General features: G+C 38.8%; 1 protein-coding gene across 4 annotated transcripts in view; it reads right to left on the minus strand.

Moving 5' to 3' along the window:
• EPHA7 (EPH receptor A7) overlaps positions 1 to 7318 on the minus strand; it is a 222564-nt gene extending 215246 nt beyond the window's left edge. For 2 of the 4 annotated variants that reach the window (XM_004372402.2, XM_004372401.1), the window contains exons 1-2: positions 6966 to 7318; positions 2537 to 2601 (exon numbers count right to left, since the gene is read on the minus strand). In XM_004372402.2, the coding sequence (XP_004372459.1) occupies positions 2537 to 2601; positions 6966 to 7062 (162 nt within the window). In that variant the 5' untranslated portion in view covers positions 7063 to 7318. The remainder of the gene's footprint in view (positions 1 to 2536; positions 2602 to 6965) is intronic. The other 2 variants (XM_012554410.1, XM_004372400.2) reach the window with 2 other exon arrangements.
• Between the last annotated feature and the right edge of the window lie 11154 nt (positions 7319 to 18472).

Genomic DNA, 18472 nt, shown 5'->3' on the forward strand with positions numbered 1-18472 from the left:
TAAGCAATTCCAAATATAAAAATATATTAGTATTCAAGTTCAAAGTCTATAGGTTGCAATATTTAAAACACTATTTTAAAAGATCAGAAAAAATAAACTACTAGTAAACATATGATTAATGAATTTAAGTTTTACAACCTGATCAGAGTATTAACTTATTTAAATGCTCTGCACAATATTAATATCTACTTTTAAAACTGTGGTTCTTAGAAAATTAACAAGACTAACAAATTAACAATATATTACAATTCAGGAATTCCTTGTGTAATGGTTATATAATATTTGCTACAGTTTTATTATACAGTCTATTATTATCAAAGGTCCTCAAATGCAGCAAACTATCCATTTTCATGTTCAGGTTTACTCCACATGATTTGAGTTTGCGACTAGTTAAGTGTGCATATTTTCTCTTCATTTTTGTTAGCTGCTTATAATCTGTTTGAATGACAGTCAGCCAAATATATCCAAATATATCCATTTAGATTTATAGATTTTGATCAGTTAATTATATTTAAATTTCTTAAAGAAGCAAAACTAGTAATGGTATCTACTAAAAAATAGAGTGCTCCAAAGATAAATGTGCTCTTTTTAACATTTTCCCAGTTTGCAGAAACCAAGCCTAATTATTACAAAGGAATATATCTCAAGAATTCCCTTTCCTAACTTTAAGAATTATATTATTTTGTTTTATGTATGAAAACTCAATTTTACTGCCCATGAAACTCAGTTAATTTTCATTTTTAAAAAATGTATTCCTGAGTGAAGAATTTCAACACAAGTACTGAATAGATAACAAATAGTGAGACTACATAAATGCCTTTAATGCAACTCTTGTTTTATTATCTCACTTTCTAAGAGACTACAATCATTTCCACAAATGACACCATTGGGAAAGACATCTTAATTCAGATGTTGTATTTTTACAGTATGCTTATAAAACTATTTTTTAGAAACATAAGTCTTAGTAACATTTCCACTTAGATGTTTAATCACATGTGACCCAAACTGTTTTATATATGGAAAATATTATCACTCATCATTTTCCAATATTATCTGTTGATTCCTACATATATTTAAGATTAATTGTTAACACCAGATACTTCAGACTGATAAAAAGCCCATCTGAGTCCAAGATAACATTGACAGTCATAATTTATCATACTGCAGATTACATGGATGAAATACTACAAACACGTATCAGTTTACATCTCTTCAGAGATAAAACCATCCTCTATTTCTATTTGTTTTAATTGATGGATTGTAGAAAATGGGCTACATCTGTCACTGGCAAGAAAGGTGTTCCATTTTTTATAGTGAATGTCTTTCTATGATATATATTATTTTACCCATGAAAACGACTTCACTTTCATGAAAAGTATTGCATTCATACCTCAAACTCAGTACACTTTTTACATCTGATCTATATAATATGTCATGTGTCCATAATTTATTGTGACCAATACAGATAACTACAGTATGATTTTAAGAACTTTCTAAAAATTAATTTAATCAAAAGTCTGAATATTTTGCATTCCTAACTGACTTCCAGTTTATGACATACTGATTTTATGATATTATTCTCATACTCAAAATCCCTTTCGGAGTTTCATTCATTTCTTTGCAGCATTTGTTATACTTTTCATATCCTCTTCTTACTTCACGCTCTTTTGACTCTAGATTTCTTACTGTGCCAAAGATTAACTTAAGTAACAACGCAGTATATTCTCCTCTCTCACAACCTTCTTCCTTAATAAGGAATAAAGAATGTGCCCTCTCTCACAATTAAAACAAGACCTGAAGACATGGATATTGAACTAAATTTAAATAAGTAGCATATCTTTCTAGATATATGAAACCTAATGGTCAGTGTTTGTTTAGGGCTTACTTATATACTGAAAGATTTGTATTGGATAACTTTCATTCATATTTATTGCAGCAGACTTTTACTGTAATATGTGCATGTTTTTCCATCACTTCTAATTAATAACAGAGATAGCACATGATATAAATCTGGAGAACTCAAATATTTTATGGCACTTTACATGTTAAATGTTAACCACATTACATTTTTAGTTACCTTTTAAAGTATATTTTGAATGATGCTAAAACTGTTTTTAAAAGAGGAAAGCACATTACATACTGTTTTAAAGAACCATACACAACCTACCTGGTGATTATACTACAGAAGTATAAAGCAACTAAAAGGTTTAAGTGAGTTTGTGAAAGGAATGTTCCCTGTAATTAGTTAGCATTTATAGCCTGGAACCTAAGGTATGATTCCATTCACAATAGGAACTCAAAAAGTTATGGCTATAGGGATTTTTTTTTTAATCCATTTCCCCAAGTTCCAAGTATACCTTCTCTAACCAGAAAATGTCTCACTATAAACACAATAAAATATTGAACAAGGTATTTGGAATTAAAACAGTTAGTTTAAATATGAAGAACAGTAATAATATGCCCCCCTGATGGGAGCAGGTTTTGTTTTTTACTTTAAAAAATAAAAGTTGATTATTTTATGAGAAAAAGTACTTACCCCATTGGGTGGAGAGGAAATCCATTCCAGTTCTGTCTGTTGTGCTTTAGAATCCAGTAGTAGTACTGAAAAAGAAAGTTTTATTTCAAAATTTTACATGAAAAATTTAAAAACACTCATATATAAAAGTAAATCTAATTTTTTATATAATTGTCACTTTATGACTTAAGATATGTAGATATTTACTTATATAAATTAAAGGCGAAATGAATACTCACCTAATACAAGTACATTCTACTATCTTAAGAGGAAGAAGATGTTAAAATACCAATATTACATTTGGTATTTTTAAACTGCAAATATTAAAATAAAATTTAAAACTCAACAGTAGTATGGAAATAAAGGTGAAAAATTAATTTGCAACATATTTTGATTTTATAGTAACTATGTGTTACAAAGAGTTTTGTAAACCATTGCGCCCTCAAAACTTTATCAAATATAATAACATGAACATAATGTAACTCCCATATTACTCTCAGTCACTAATTTGTTATATTCTTCCAAAAATATTTCCTAGAGTCTTCTGAGAATTGGAAATTTTTTTTAATTGTCCACTCAGTGTTTTAAGCCAAAATAAATACAGAAATGTTAAAAATATATATATATATATTAAGTAATGTTATGATGAGGAAGAGTAAATTGCCTATTGTTTACACAATATGCTTATGGGTTAGTCAAATATCTGTTTTCAATATTTCTATTTTCTTAATTTCCAGATATTTCCGAACTAATTCTCAAGATGGTATAACTAAACTCACACTTGACTTTTAAAAACAGTTGTATTCCACTTGTATGCCATCAAAAAGCATAATGCAATTACTTTAATATTTATAATTTACATAAAGTATAGTAAATACTCCTGATAATATGAGAGTGCATTAGAGTGTCATGCATTAATACACATCATACTTCCAATTTGATTTATTTTATTACTTTTTAGGATAATTACCCTCCTAAAGCACTCTTTGGTAAAACTAGTTTCAAAGTTATACATGAGTTTTCATTCTTAGAACATTTCTCTGACTCTACAATATTTTAACAAATGCATTCGTCCAAAATAGTACTGAATATATTTTCAAGTATGTAAAAATGCTTAAAATCAACCTCAGCAAAGAAAAATGTAGAATTTGGACTTAAAATACATGCTTACATGAACTTTTAAATACTGAAAAACCCTTAATCACTAGGAGGAAAAAAAAACGTGTATCTAAAGCATAATGAAAATTGTTATGCTAAGAAAACAAAGGAACTGTTGATTACGCGTTCACCTCCTTTTCCCTAGTCAAGGTTATTCCCTGTAACTGAAGATAAATAGATACAAAGACATTGTTTCTGGTGTGTGTGTGTTGTTGTTGTTTTTTCCAAAAATACTTTTACATTAAGACTCTCAGAGATACTATGACAGAAAAACCTTGGTCACAAGCATTTGACTCCCTTTCAAATAGGAAAACAACAGTTATAAAATACCAAGTTGCATTTCGCACTTGGAACATCAATAAATCGTTGGACTAATGCGTTCATAGGAAATTATTTTTAAAGTTTAGTTTTACTCTCAACAATAGAAACTAAGCACAAGGAAACAATGGGGGTTCCAGGTACTCTTTTAAGTTTTTTTTTTTTTTTTTTTTTTTGTCTTCTGCGTTGACAAGAGACAACTGGATTTTAAAACCAGTTGACATTCCTGTGTTGTTTTTGAGAGTGAGATTAAGCATTAAGATTGTTTATCGCCGTCCCATTACCGATCTGCACAACCTGTGGCGGGGAGCTAGGGACCTCGGCAGGGAGGTGATGACAAACAAGTCAAAAGACAGGCAAACAAACTAACAAAAACAAAATAGAAACAGGCCAGAGAGCTTTTAATGAGAAGCAGCTCTAAAGTGATAGTCTCGCTCACTACAGTCCGATCCCCGAATAAACTTTCAAGTGCGCGCTCTTCCATTCCCGCTCAGAGCACTGAGTGTCATCCTCCCTTCACGCCTCCGGAGGCGCAGCCCAGCCGCCAGCACTGACGCGGGGCAAACCGGCCGCGCGCGGGCAGGTGAGGGCGAGAAGCCTGGCGCGCCCCGCCCTAGCCAGCGGAGGACCGCGCGGACAGCCACGGGCGTCCCGGGGCCGGGGCGGGGCCGTCGGCTGGGCGGGGCAGGGGCACCAGACGGGTGCGTCAGTCGCGCCGGGCATCCGTTTCGCCTCCGCCAGACCTGGGCACTCCTGGGAGCAGGTGGCGCCCTGGCTCCAGAAGAAGCCTGGAGGCGAAGAGAGGTTTTCGGAAACGTCTCCTTTGAGGGAACGGCGGCAGCAGCATTTATCGAAAGGAAAAGCAGCAACGACACTTCGCCTCCAAGTGTCAGACTCTGACTTTTACACGCCCTCGCAGTAGTGGGAACTGACCTCCCGGAAAACGTGTGTCGGGAAGGGAGGGGAATAAAGTCGTGTGTCTTCTCCAAATGCTCCCACCCCACCCCGGGAAGCGAGGCACCTGCTCGAGACAGTTCCCAGCGCTCGCCCCTGGACGCTGACGAAGCCGCCGGCGGTTCCGGGGTTGCTCGCTCCCAGAACATAGGCTCTAGATCGCCACTGCTCGCTGGCAGCGTCGCTAACCGAAAGCCGGACGCACTCGCCACCCGCCCGCCACAGAGAACACCACCCCACTGGCCTTTTAAACATCTCACATCTCCATTTAAAGAACTCAGACGCCTAGAATCAGAATCCTCTTACGTTTCTTGCAGAGAGAAAAACTAGCGAGAAATTCTGGCTGCGGGAACTCTCCCCCTAGTGATGTAGTTTTTTATAGCTCAAACTCTTGCCGGAGTCTGCGTGTGCTCGCGCGCCGGGCTTCGCCGCGGCGGTGAAAACTTTTCCTCAGGTCCCGCTATTTCAGAGGACACAGTATAAGGTCCCACGTTGAATGTTTATGATCACTAATGTGAGGGGAGTGGGCATGTGTTCTTTGGTGTATATCGGTGTGCGTTCCTGGCAGATGTCTATTCATCTGCAAACACGTAAACATCAGTTAGGAGTCACGGTTTTATCTTAATGGGTTCAACTTCAACACAGGTTGCAGATGTGGAAACTGGGGTCAGAAGGTCATGCTGGATGAAGGAGTAGGATATGGCGTTACGAGGTGTAGAATGAACCAAGAAGGGTGCACGACGAATATAAACAAGATAAGCACTAAGTCACTAAGTTTTCAGGAATAAATGAAGCGAGGACCAGTATTTATCTCACACCTCCCCCCACCCCCATTACCTAAATCTTATAACATTCCTCTACCCTCCATACTTAAGGAACAAATAATTATTCCGCTTTTAAATGTCTAAAAATCCACCTTAGACATACAGCCTGTAAGACATAGTGGGGGGGGCGGCTTGTGACACTGCTCACAAGCAAGACATTTCCATTGACGGGATTTATTTTTCCCCAGCTCCAACTACAGGCACCGAAAGGTATTTTACCTCCTGTCAATGGTTCAAAGGAGAAGAAAATAAATAAATAACCACATACAGACGTAGGTGGCTGGCCAAATGAAACCTGCCCTCTTCAACCAGAACTAACCCCTCAGGGTCCAGGTCTTTCGCGAGGCTTGGCTACGCTGCTCCTCAAATGCCTGGCTGTGGGGCAAATGATTCGGGACTCCTTGTCGCCCAAGCGTCATGTCGTTTCCAATTGCACAACCCCAGCCCGCCGCCTGTGTCCCCGGCCCGCCCGAGCCCGCTGGGCTGCAGCTGCCCCCGCGGCCGCCGGGACCCGCGCTCGGAGCGCGCTAAACGGAGACGTCCCCGGCCCACGGGGCGCGCGCTGCCCATGCCGCTTCACCTCCACGGCGTTACTGTTCCGCGCCGGCGGCCGAGCGCCAAGCGCAGGGCCGAGCCGCCACCTCAGACGCAGTGAGGACTTCATTAGTAACCTGAGCGTTCCAAGCTCACACAAATCTCGGCCCCTTCAGGAAAGGCTCCGGACTCCCGCCGCTCGCTGGAGGGCTAGCTGGACACTACGGGCTGCACTCCCCAGTCTCCGACCAAACTCTGGCCGCAGCTTTCCCCACAGGAGGCGAATACCGATAGCAGGAAGAGGAGAAGAAGAGGGGGAGATGAAGAGGTTTGACCCGTCCGAGGTCCTAGAGAATTGGCTCGCTGGCCGACCTCCCTCGCCCACCCTTTGCCGCTCACTCCCTCCGGACTACCCGTGCCAGAAACCCCGCTCCTGTCTGGAGGACAGCCCTGGGCAGGGGGCTGCAGGCGACTCTGAACAGCCTCGCTCGCCGCCCGCCCGCCGGCCTTGCAGGAGCTGCCGGAGCGATGAGGGGGCGGGGAGCCAACGGGGGAGGGTCGCCCGGCGCCGGAGGCGCGGCCGGCAGCCCCGCTGACGAGCCGGCTCGTTCAGGTAGACAGCTAAATAAATCAGAACAAACTTTGCTTTTCTATCATCTTACCTTCCTTCGCAGCCTGCGCTTCCCCGGTGTGTGCAAAGCGAAGCAGCCAGATGTAGCATAAAATAATCCATGAAGGGTGCCGAGTTTGAAAAACCATGGTGCATGAGCAGGTTTTATTTTAGGTTTCGGTTATCTCGAGTCGTAGCTTTTTAAATGCTGTTTGCTCTGAAGTGGGCTTTTTTTTTTAATTTTTTTTATTGCGCTCCTTGTATCGATTACCCCTCCTCGGTCCCCGGCTGGCTGCTCCACGTTTAGCTTTTTTATTCCACCCCTCACCCCTCCTGTTCTTTCGCACCGTGTTTGCTGCCTGCAAGTCTCCGACTGCAGACCGGCCGCTTGCTCCACACTCCAATAATATCAATTAGGGGGAGGGGGCGGGGCTCCGTGCCGAGAGCCTCCGCCACTCGGGCTGAGTGGCAGGCGCTGCCGGCCTGCCAGGTAGCGATTCCCAGGGCTGGGGGGCGGGGCCCGGCAAAACAGCCGCCTTGGCCTCGGGGGCGGGGTCCCGGGCGCAGGCCAATCTGAGCCAACCGGAGTCAGATTGCCAGTCCAGGATTCCCTCCAGGTTCTGAGCACTGCGTTTTAGCTGGATGCTCGGAGAGGGCAGGCGAGGATTGCAGGCGAGGTGCGTGTTACTGTGGGCACTCTGCTTTTAGCAACCGTAGCTTTCGTGGAGCAGAACAAATCCGAGAATAACGCTCCTAACTTAACACTCCTGCGTATAGCTGTACTCCTCGCGGTCTTTTTCGGCGATACAAGCCGTCTCGCAGCTACCAAGCACCGAGCCCCGGCAGTGAAATGAGCTGTACCTTTAAGTAAAGTGCTTTTTACTTTTTTATTGTTACTCACAACCTTCGCGGGTCGGGTAACTTTGTTCTTTGCCTTTCTTGAAGGGTTTCTATTGCTCTTTTTCTGTTATGCCGGCGGCAGTCAGTTCTGGGCACCACCCACCACAATCCCTAGAAGAATAAAAGTAGCCAAATGTATTACGTTTAAACAATGTTTCCAAGAGTTTGCAACAAGCTTTGGCAAAAGAAACAGAGGAAGGGGGAGTGGGGAAAGGAAGTCTTTTGTTTTACGTACCCCCTCACCCCCGCCCTAGCATTCGCCAGTAGTTTGTTGCTTGAAGTGGAACGTTCAGAGAGAACCCTCAAAAGAACCTTTATCATTTTTCTTACGTGTTTTTCATTTTCTGAGGTTTTCCTTGGATAGCCCGACCTTGATCGTTTCCCGTTTCGCTGCATAAATCAATTAAGCTACCATTATTACATTCATAAAGCAAGACCTTTCTGTTTCACAAATATTTACTACTTTTTAGTAATTATTCAATAAGTATCTTTCAAAGGGAAACTAAGAATTAAAAAATGTAACCAATATCTCCAGTGAATTCACCGAACCCGAACAGCAAGGATGACTGCTTAGAGAAGTCTCTCTATCATTAGGCAGTTTTGGACGCTTTGCAATTCAAGAGATGGGCGGTATAGAAGAGGAAGAACTTTAAAACCTTAATTACCAAATCATCAGTTTCAAATGTCACAAAATAACTTGATCACGTTTTTGAGCTTCATTTTCTTCTCTATCCTGTATTTCTTCCTTAAAAAAAAAAAAATCAGTTACTTATGATTTGTCTTTATTTATTAAAGACAAAGTTTGATCTAGCCTATGACTCCAAACTTTTTTTCCATTCTTTCATTTGGAAATAGAAAGTGAATTGAGTTGTTTCTAGTATTTATAGTAAAGACGTCTCAGAGATGACAATCCCCAGATTTTTTTAAATTTCATTTTATGATAATTGTCTCATATAGTTTTACTTGCCTAATAAGATTATGCAGAAAAGAGAAAATGAAATTTCCTTCTCCTCTAACCTCTCTTTGGTTCTGTATTTATTTCTTAAATGTTACCTATTCCTAGCCATTATGTCTATTAAATATTTTAGAAATTATATCTAAAAGCATCTTAAGTGCTCTTTAAAGATGCATAGAAAATGTAATAGCTTAATAGATTAACCTTGGAAAGAAACAAAAAAAAAATGTAGAGCACACTTGTGAAAGAGAGTTGAAGCAATATTTACACAGACACTTTAAGGTTAAAAATTGTGTGCTAAAACACTAGAATTAAAAACTTAAATTCCCACACATAGACTTCAAAACTATTGATATCAGAAACAGAAACTAACAAGTATTAAACCACTTATAATAGTAAAAATCCACCACTCGTCTGTTAGTTTGTCATACTGTGGTGGCTTGCATGTTGCTGTGATGCTGGAAGCTATGCCACTGGTATTTGAAATACCAGCAGAGTCACCCATGGTGGACAGGTTTCAGGGGAGATTCCAGACTAAGACAAAATGGGAAGAAGGACCTGGCTATCTACTTGTAGAAAAAAATTGGCTGGTGAAAACCTTAGGAATAGCTGCAGAACATTGTCCGATATAGTGTTGGAAGTTGAGCCCCTCAGGTTGGAAGGCACGCAAAATACACTGTGGATTGGCACAGTGGCTCCAACAATGCGCTCAAACATAGCAATGATTATGAGGATGGTGCAGGACCCTGTAGTGTTTCTTTCTGTTGTGCATAGGGTAACTATGAGTCAGAATCGACTGGAGGGCACCTAACAACAAAACTTATAATAAGTTCTCTAGGATTTTAACACTTTTCCCAGGGTCTCATCCCCACTTCTTAGAGTGACACCAGGGCAGCTTTTAAAGATTAAAATATTCCTTTCATCTACTGAATGACTAATATTCAGTGATGTGAATACAAATACCTTTCCATTAAAACCAGGAAGCCAAAGAACTAACATCCTTCACTCCTCTGATGAGTGTAGGTGGTATAGGGAGCCCCCTTATTGTGTCCCCTCTTTCTACCAGACACAGGCATGTGCAGCTTCGCTTTTATTTTTAGACAAGAGGTTTCACATTAAATGCACATGTGCCAGGCTGCTGACAGTTTTCCCTGCAGAGTTGCCCAATGATACTCATTTTAAGTTTACCAACCTTCTTTCTTTTATAGTACCTAGGTATATTGATAAAGGAGTTATGGCATTGAAATAAAAATAAATGGCTTAGTCAAGGAGAGGATGCTCATTATACAGTATTAGTCAGCATATACATTAACATATAAGTTGTAATCTGACTGTAATTGACTAATGATAAAACATATAAATCTATTTATACACGAAGCCACTCAAATAAAAAAAAGACCAGTGCACAAAGCTTTCATATTTTAAAATAACAAATAGTGCATTTCTTCACAGCACTTTAAAACAGTTTATTTTAGCTTCATATCTATGTTTTCATATATTATTTCAGGTGAGTTTGAGAAAAGTGAATGCATACGTGTGTGTTTTATATAATGAATTAGAAAGAAATCATTTTTATGAGCAATACAAGATAATGTAGATAACCAACATATATGGGCCAAAGTTGAAATTCTGACAATTATTTTTTAATTTATTTATTCATTGTGCAGTGCACTTAATAAGTAACTTATTTAGCTAATTCTAATTAAATGAGAAAAGAGACTATAAAACTGTTAGATATTTCAATTTATTTTCCTGTTTTGAAACATCTATCATGAATGTATAGTAGAAAGATACAAATTCCTATTACCAAATGCAAAGAAATTACACCAATTTTTAGACTACTCTGTTATTTTATGTAATTACTAATAATCACATATATCTGTACATATATGAAATAAATGCACAAATTCAAAACACATTATAAATGAAGGTACAGTTGTTATCTTTTAACTTTTTATTATAATACTAATATTTATCTCACTATTTTACCTCTGGGAAATAAACTCTGATTTTAAGAATGAAATAGTTCCTTAAAGTAAATTGTAAGACTTCAGGGAATAAGTTCCATAAATTTAAAATAAAAGCCCTCTCATCCTTTTTTTTTGTGGGGGCGGGGGGGGGTAGGTTGGAGAACCATAAACAAGCCTTTAGAGGGTAAAGAAACAACTGAAGATTTCAGTGTCTTACAAATCCCAGGCTGTCAAACTAAATAGTTAACAACAACAATGAAATCAAAGCACTGTTTCTGAACCTACCACTTTCTCACTTACTGTCTAAATGCATTCACAGCTGGTAAATGTGAAAATGCAAGTTCATCACAGAAAAAGGGGTAATTTAAACTGGATTAGAAAAGGTACTGTGCAGAAGAAACTGATTATAAACAGAAAAGAAACGTTATGTCCCAGCTAATAGATATTACAGAAAATTGGGTTCTCTAGTTGTGATTTTCGTCAAAATGTAAACAATCTTTCCACTGTGCAGAAAAATAATCTACATATTTACATTAGCATGATTTATGTAGTGTATATAAAATATTTATTTGCAGTTTAATGTAAAAATATGTGTAAAATAAGCTTATAAAAACAAACAGCAATTTCACTTATTCTAAGCTTTGGATGTAGCTGACAATACAGGAAGTTAGAAGTCAGGAATCAAATTATAACTCAAGACTGTATTTTGTGCCTTTAAAATTTTGTCCACTTTCTGAGTTCAGATAAATTGGGAAAGTTTATTCTATTACAATCATAATTCCCTAACAGCAATTATCAAGCTAATTTAAGACAGTTTAACAAATAAAAATATAGTTTACATCTAAGTCCTAACAGAGTCCAATCAAATATTACTAAGGTATCAGTCAATAAAATTGTCTAACTACTTAAAAAATACTCAAAAGCATAAAGTCAGATAACTTGTTTTGTTATTTGACTAATGTTAAAAGAACTGCTAAATATAGAAAAATGTGGCGTGTGGTACTTGAAATCATTTAATACATGTTCAGTACTTTTAAGAAGAGTATATGTATCTTCTTCAAATTTGATTTTGCCTGGGGAGTTTTTTCTTTCTATCACTCACACTTCATTTTTGCCATAAATCACTAGCGCTAATAGAAGCAGCTTAAATTATGAAAATTTGTTCTATATGCTTTCGTGGTTTCTCATCTTGCAAGTTTTAGCTTTTCACTCAATGGATCTTTATGTCAAGGAGATCTGTAATGATTCAACAGCCACCAGGGGGCACCAGGACCACCTCTGGTGTCCTGGCCAATCAAGTTCACACTGAAATAAGGAAGAGCTCTGGTGGTGCAGTGGTTAAGCATTAGGCTGCTAACGAAAAGGTTGATGATTCCAACCCACCAGCTGCTCCATGGGAGAAAGATGTAGCAGTCTGTTTCCATAAAGACTGCAGCCTTGGAAACCCTATGGGGCAGTTTTATTCTGCCTTAAATAGGGTAGCTAGGAGTCAGAATCATCTTGATGGCAGTAGGTTTTGGAATTATGATTCTGGTGTCCCTGAGTAGTGCAAACAGTTAAGGAGCTTGGCTGCTTACCAAAAGATGGATGGTTCGAGTCCACCCAGAAGCTCTTCGAAAGAAAGTCCTGGTAATGTACTTCTGAAAAATCAGCCATTGAAAACCTTATGAAGCACAGTTCTACTCTGACACACATGAGGTCACCATGAGTTGGAATGGACTCGAGGGCAACTGGATTTTTTTTGTTTGTTTAATTATGAGTATATGTGTGTGTGTGTGTGTGTGTGTGTGTGTGTGTCCCATTCCATATTTTTTAAGTTTCTAATCCTTCTAATGCCTATACCAGCCTACTAAAGACCTTTTTTAAAAAGTGTGTGTTGTCCTACAGACCTGTTTCAGTCTATGGAGGCCAAGGTAACTGAAGAGGCTCAAATGTACCTTAGAAGGTGAATTGTATTACAGAAAAGCTCCCTCCATTTTTAATTTTTTTAAATTAAACATCTGAAGAATTTTGAGTCTCCAAATAGACTTTAGATATTCTTTTCCCCTACTGTCCACTTCCTTACTTCCAAAGTCTGCCCTGGAAACAGAGCCAGACAGGGATTGTGTGTACTCTGGGACTTGACAGTCCTGAGTTTTTAAGGATCTTCTGAAGTTCCCAGAATTCTTTAGTGAGGAGTATTTTACAAGCTACTCCTCACCTGAGTCTTCTTCTGACATTGTTAATACCAAAAATAAAAATCCTGTCAAAATTTGCCTGGCTAATCTCAAGAAGGTCTAAGAAGAGTTCTGAACAACAGGAGTTTCTGTGTATCGAAGTAGTTAGAAATAGAGTCTGTATGTTATGGGGAAAAAAAAAAAACACATGAACAGTGCTCCTAGTTACGAAATTGTAAACCTGTGGGCAGTCCCTCCCCTGACAAAGACTATAAAGGGAATTCTGTATACTGTCAAAAAGGTAGTGCCTTATAATAACCTTTGCCTTGGCATGCAGAGTTATTCTATGTGGAGAAAGTGGGCAATTATTTACAAGAGACAAGGTTCTTCTTGAGAAGAGAAGTATCATAAGACTCCAACCCACTCCCACTTGATTTTCAACAAAATTAGAAGGGCTAATTGGGATGATTAGGATGATTCTCACTAAGAAGGAAAGGAGCTCAGGTACCTCAAAGTAGCATTCATTGTGAGGAAAAGAAAATTCTGGGTTTAAAACTTGCTGGGTAAGGACATGTGGCTAAGGTTCAAAACCCCTGTGAACCCAACAACCCAGCTAAGGTGGTTGTGTTCATTATGTAAGTGTGAATTAAAATAGCTATACTCGTGTGTCTCAAGCATGGAGGGAAACTACAGTTCTGGAAAGATCTGTAGATCAAGGCATCGCTGCAGCAGTGGACAAGTGTTCACAATACTGTATAAAGTTAATTTTCAAAAGTTTCACAGTGTGGCAGTAATAAAATAATTAGTGGACTGAACATACTAAGCATTTGGAGTGAAGTCTGATCTCTTTGGACTGAGTATGTTCCCAGGAGTTCTTGGACAATTAAAGAGAGAAGAAACCCTCGAGAGAGAGGTTGTAGACTTCCCCTCAAGTTGGACAAGCCAACTTTGAAGAAATACGTGACTATATCTCTTCTTCATGATGTGGACCAGTTAGATTAGAGATACATAATCTGAGTGCTGTAATACTCAAGAGAGAGAACACTGACCTGAACCTCAATTAATGTTTTCAAATATTTAGTAAATGTTTAGAAAGGCAATGGGAGCATACACAGATAAATAAAACATGGCCCAATATTCAAGAGACCTAACACCCTTTAGGCTGTCTTTGTGACTCGTGTTCCCTTGTAAAAACAGGGAGCAGATCATATACTTTGAAAAATAGATAACCAGTCAGGTATTTTCAGCATTGATTTCAGCCATGTCAACAGCAATGATGTCTTTATGATCAAACTATTGACCATCAACTGCAAGAAGATTCAATGCACAATAAGAATTTTATCATCTGGCGTGTCCAAAGTTGTTTTATTTTCCCTTCCCTGCATTAAATCAGATAGAAAATTTGATGAAAATTTATACTTCATCTCAGATTCTATGAGATCATTCTCATCATGATTTGGTTTAATAGACATATTTCTTTAAATAACACTACTGAGTTAACCTGGAACACTCTATAGTTGATTTTAGATTGATGAAATGTCTGAGGTCAATCTTGGTTTAATTGAATATTTCAATATCAGATAGTCACTCTGTTGACAGTCTTTTAACAGGCAGGCTTTGGTGGTAAAATCTTTAAAAGCAGAGATGTGAAAAACCTGGCAGAAAGTTGCCTCATTTAAGGATAGATTTTAACCATAAAAGACAAAGTATAATGTATCTACTTCACAAGTACAGAGAAAGGAGAAATTCTCCTGCATTTAACTAAGAAGAACGAGACCCCTTATGAGAACTTTTTCAGATCTCAGTTCTGATTTAATTTTTCTATACTGTCACATCTCAGTCTTTATTTTAACAGTTTATCATATATTGATATTTATCTTTGGGTTAAACATTTGAGGGAGCCATTACTTTCTAAGTTTAAATAAAGATGTACTATGATAACATGTATATCCTCAGGTGCTTTTGCAAAACTATCCAATAAGTCATCACATTTTAGATAAATGGTAGCTGTGATTTTTACAGAATTAGAAGCTTTAATTCAATTGGTTATACTTGTTTCCAAGTCTGTATAACAAGGTAAGGAAGGACATTGAAGGAAAAAGGGGGGGGGGGGAGCCGTTACAAGCTTAGGAGCAATGTCAGAGTTCTACCTATTCATATATGTCAAGCTGTAATGAATATTAAAAAGAAAAACAAATGTCTACATTAAGCCATTTTAGTTTTTTAAAACATTATTTAACACTTAAAGAAATATATCTAGTTTAATCACAGAGTTAAAGTATAAATGGTCTATACATTTTAGTGCTGCAAATACATTATAAAAAGGTCTTTAGAGATATATATAAAATTTGAGTATGATAGTATATATATAATTTTTCATTTCTTGTCTTTTACAGATAGATAGGAGAGTGAAAGATATCCTCTAATAATACCTGTAATTCAAAATTTAAATTTTCTCTGACTTCACCATTATAAGGCATTTATCCCAATATTAAAAGTAAATGCTTCTCATGCCATATCTATTTATTCAAAAATGTCTGATTTGAATCATGTGTACAGATCCAGATTCATTTTTCAGATACACATATTATTTCCAAAATCCACTCAGCTTATTGACTCTTCATATGTCTGTACACAAAGTAGAAGCCAATTGGACTCCACCTTAGTCCCTATGCATAGAATCATTGTTCCATTCCTGAATCAAGATCTGTATCTGGAAGGCAGGGCCAAGATGGCGGAGAAGTCAGACACTACTGGTGGACCCTCTTATAACAAGGACCCGAAAAAACAAGTGAATTGATTATATATCGCAATCGGGGAGCCCTGAACATCAAAGGTGGAGTTGAGGAACAAGACTGAGTGGCAGGGGGAGGGAGAGACCATCGGAAGCAACGAGGTGTTGCCAGACCTGACCCGGCGAGTGCCTGAGCCCTTCAGGCCTGATCAGCTAGGGGTGAGCGGTGAGGCAAGCAAACGGCAGTGCTCTGGAGGCGTGTTTTCTGCACCAGGAGAGACCCAGGGCCAGGAAGTCTACACGGCCACCCAGAACCAGTGAGAAGCAACCTTGGATCCGCGAAAGACAAGTAATTGCGTAAGGCCTACGGCGTGGATCAAAAATACCCACCTTGGGGAAAAATATCTCTACCATTCACCTCCCCACTCCCTGCTCTGCACTGGGTCTGGGACCGGCTTCAGCAATTGCCGAGTCCCCTGGGCCAGAAGTAGGATCCATTACATGCCCAGAGCCGTTCTCCCTACCTTGGAGAGTGAACAAATTAACAAACAGGGGAAAGAATAAACTGCCAGTTCCCCTAAGCCAGGAACAGGGTAAGAACAGCTCCTTTGCCTAGGCATAGGCATAAGGGATCCATGGACTTTGAGTGCCTTTCCCCCTGCATAGACTTGTGTGCACCCATCTCAACAGCATAGGCCCTCATTACCACAGAACAACAGGGTATATACTGGAAGTCTAACTTCAACTGTTTCAGCTGTGAAGTGGCAGGTTCTTGTCATTTGACACTGCTCTGCCCATTAAGCATGGTCTTCGCCTAGCCATATCAGGCAACTGAGGACGGGTAGTTCCACCCACGCCACCTAGCCCCCTGTGATAGGGGCCCATGAATAAGAGGTGCTCCCCAGTCCTTACAGCCAACAGCATTAGCTGCTCATAGTCCGGCTACAAAACCCACCCACCTACACGCTCTGGAGAACAGGGACATGCCTTCCTCCTGGACATTGAGGGGTGGCCATCAGCCCACTGCCTTGCGAAGAGTGTATGCCCCTGTGCAGCCAGATGCCTGTGCCTACACCAATCACCCATGCCTGTCTAGAAAGTGAGAGCCTATACAACATACTTGATGGCTATCCACCTGGGCACCTGAGCTGAATTCATACAGGAGAAGCGGGCGGACTCCTGAGCTCACATACCTAGTGACAGATCTAACTGCCTGGTGACAGGACATTAGAGCTTCAAAGGTACCAATAATCAAACTAGCTCATATGAGCAGCCTATTTGGGCATATGAAAACAAAACAAGAAGCTAGGACACAGTAAGCAAACATAAAATAAATAAATACAATAACTTGTTGATGGCTGGGAGACAGCAGTCAATATAAAATCACATAAAGAGGCAATCCATGATGGCTTCGGCAAGCTCCCAAAATAAATAATCAAGAAATTTTCCAGAGGAGGAAAATATCTTGGAATTACTGGAGGCAGAATACAAAAGATTCATATAGAGAACTCTTCAAGAAATTAGGAAGGAAATTAAGCAAAATACAGGACACGCAATAGAGGAAATTAAAAAGATCAGAGAAGAGCATGATGACAAATTTAACAGGCTGCAAGAATCCATAGAGAGACAGCAATCAGAAATCCAGAAGATTAACAATAAAATTTCAGAATTAGACAACTCAATAGAAAGCCATAGGAGCAGAATTGAGGCAATGGAACTCAGAATTAGTGAGATTGAAGATAAAGCACTTGACAACAACTTATATGAGGAAAATTCTGATAAAAGGATTAAAAAAATAAAGAAACCATAAGCATTATGTGGGACTCTATCAAGAGGAATAACCTACAAATGATTGGAGTACCAGAACAGGGGGGGATAAGAGAAAATACAGAGAGAATTGTTGAAGATTTGTTGGCAAAAAACTTCCCTGATATCGTGAAAGATGACAAGATATCTATCCAAGATGCTCATCGAACCCTACATAAGGTAGATCCCAAAAGAAAGTCACCAAGACATATTATAATCAACCTTGCCAAAACCAAAGATAAAGAGAATTCTAAGAGCAGCTAGGGATAAATGAAAAGTCATCTACAAAGGAGAGTCAATAAGAATAAGCTCGGACTACTCAGCAGAAACCATGCAGGCAAGAAGGCAATGGAATAACATATATAAAGCCTTGAAGGAAACAAACTGCCAGCCAAGAATTATACATCGAGCAAAACTGTCTCTCAAATATGAAGGTGAAATTAGGGCATTTCCAGATAAACAGAAGTTTAGGGAATTTGCAAAAACCAAACCAAAATTACAAGAAATACTAAGGGGAGTCCTCCGGTTAGAAAATCAGTAACCTCAGATAACAACCCAAGACTAGAATACAGGACAGAGCAACCAGATATCAACCCAGATAGGGAAGTCACAAAAGTAAATCAAAACTAAAACACTGAAAATAGGGAAACAGATGTCAATATGTAAAAGATGACAACATTAAAACAAAAAAGAGGTACTTAAAAAATGTAGACATAGATTTTTCATATGGAGGGGAAGTCAAGGCAATATAAAGAAATAAAAGACTGGTATAAACTTAGAAAAACAGCAATATATATTAAGGTTACCACAAAGGAAACTAACAATCCTACAAGTCAAAATAAAAAATTAGAAAAATAAAGACTCAGCAAACACAAAATCAACAACAATGAAAAAGAGGAAAAGAAATACATAAAGAAAAAAGACTTCACACAGAAAATTACGGGGAACAAAGAAACTATGAACAACACACACAAAAAACATCAAAATGACAGCACTAAACTCATACCTATCAATAATTATGCTGAATGTAAATGGACT

The sequence above is a fragment of the Trichechus manatus genome, unplaced genomic scaffold, assembly GCF_000243295.1.
Source record: "Trichechus manatus latirostris isolate Lorelei unplaced genomic scaffold, TriManLat1.0 scaffold00017, whole genome shotgun sequence".
NCBI lineage: Eukaryota > Metazoa > Chordata > Mammalia > Sirenia > Trichechidae > Trichechus > Trichechus manatus.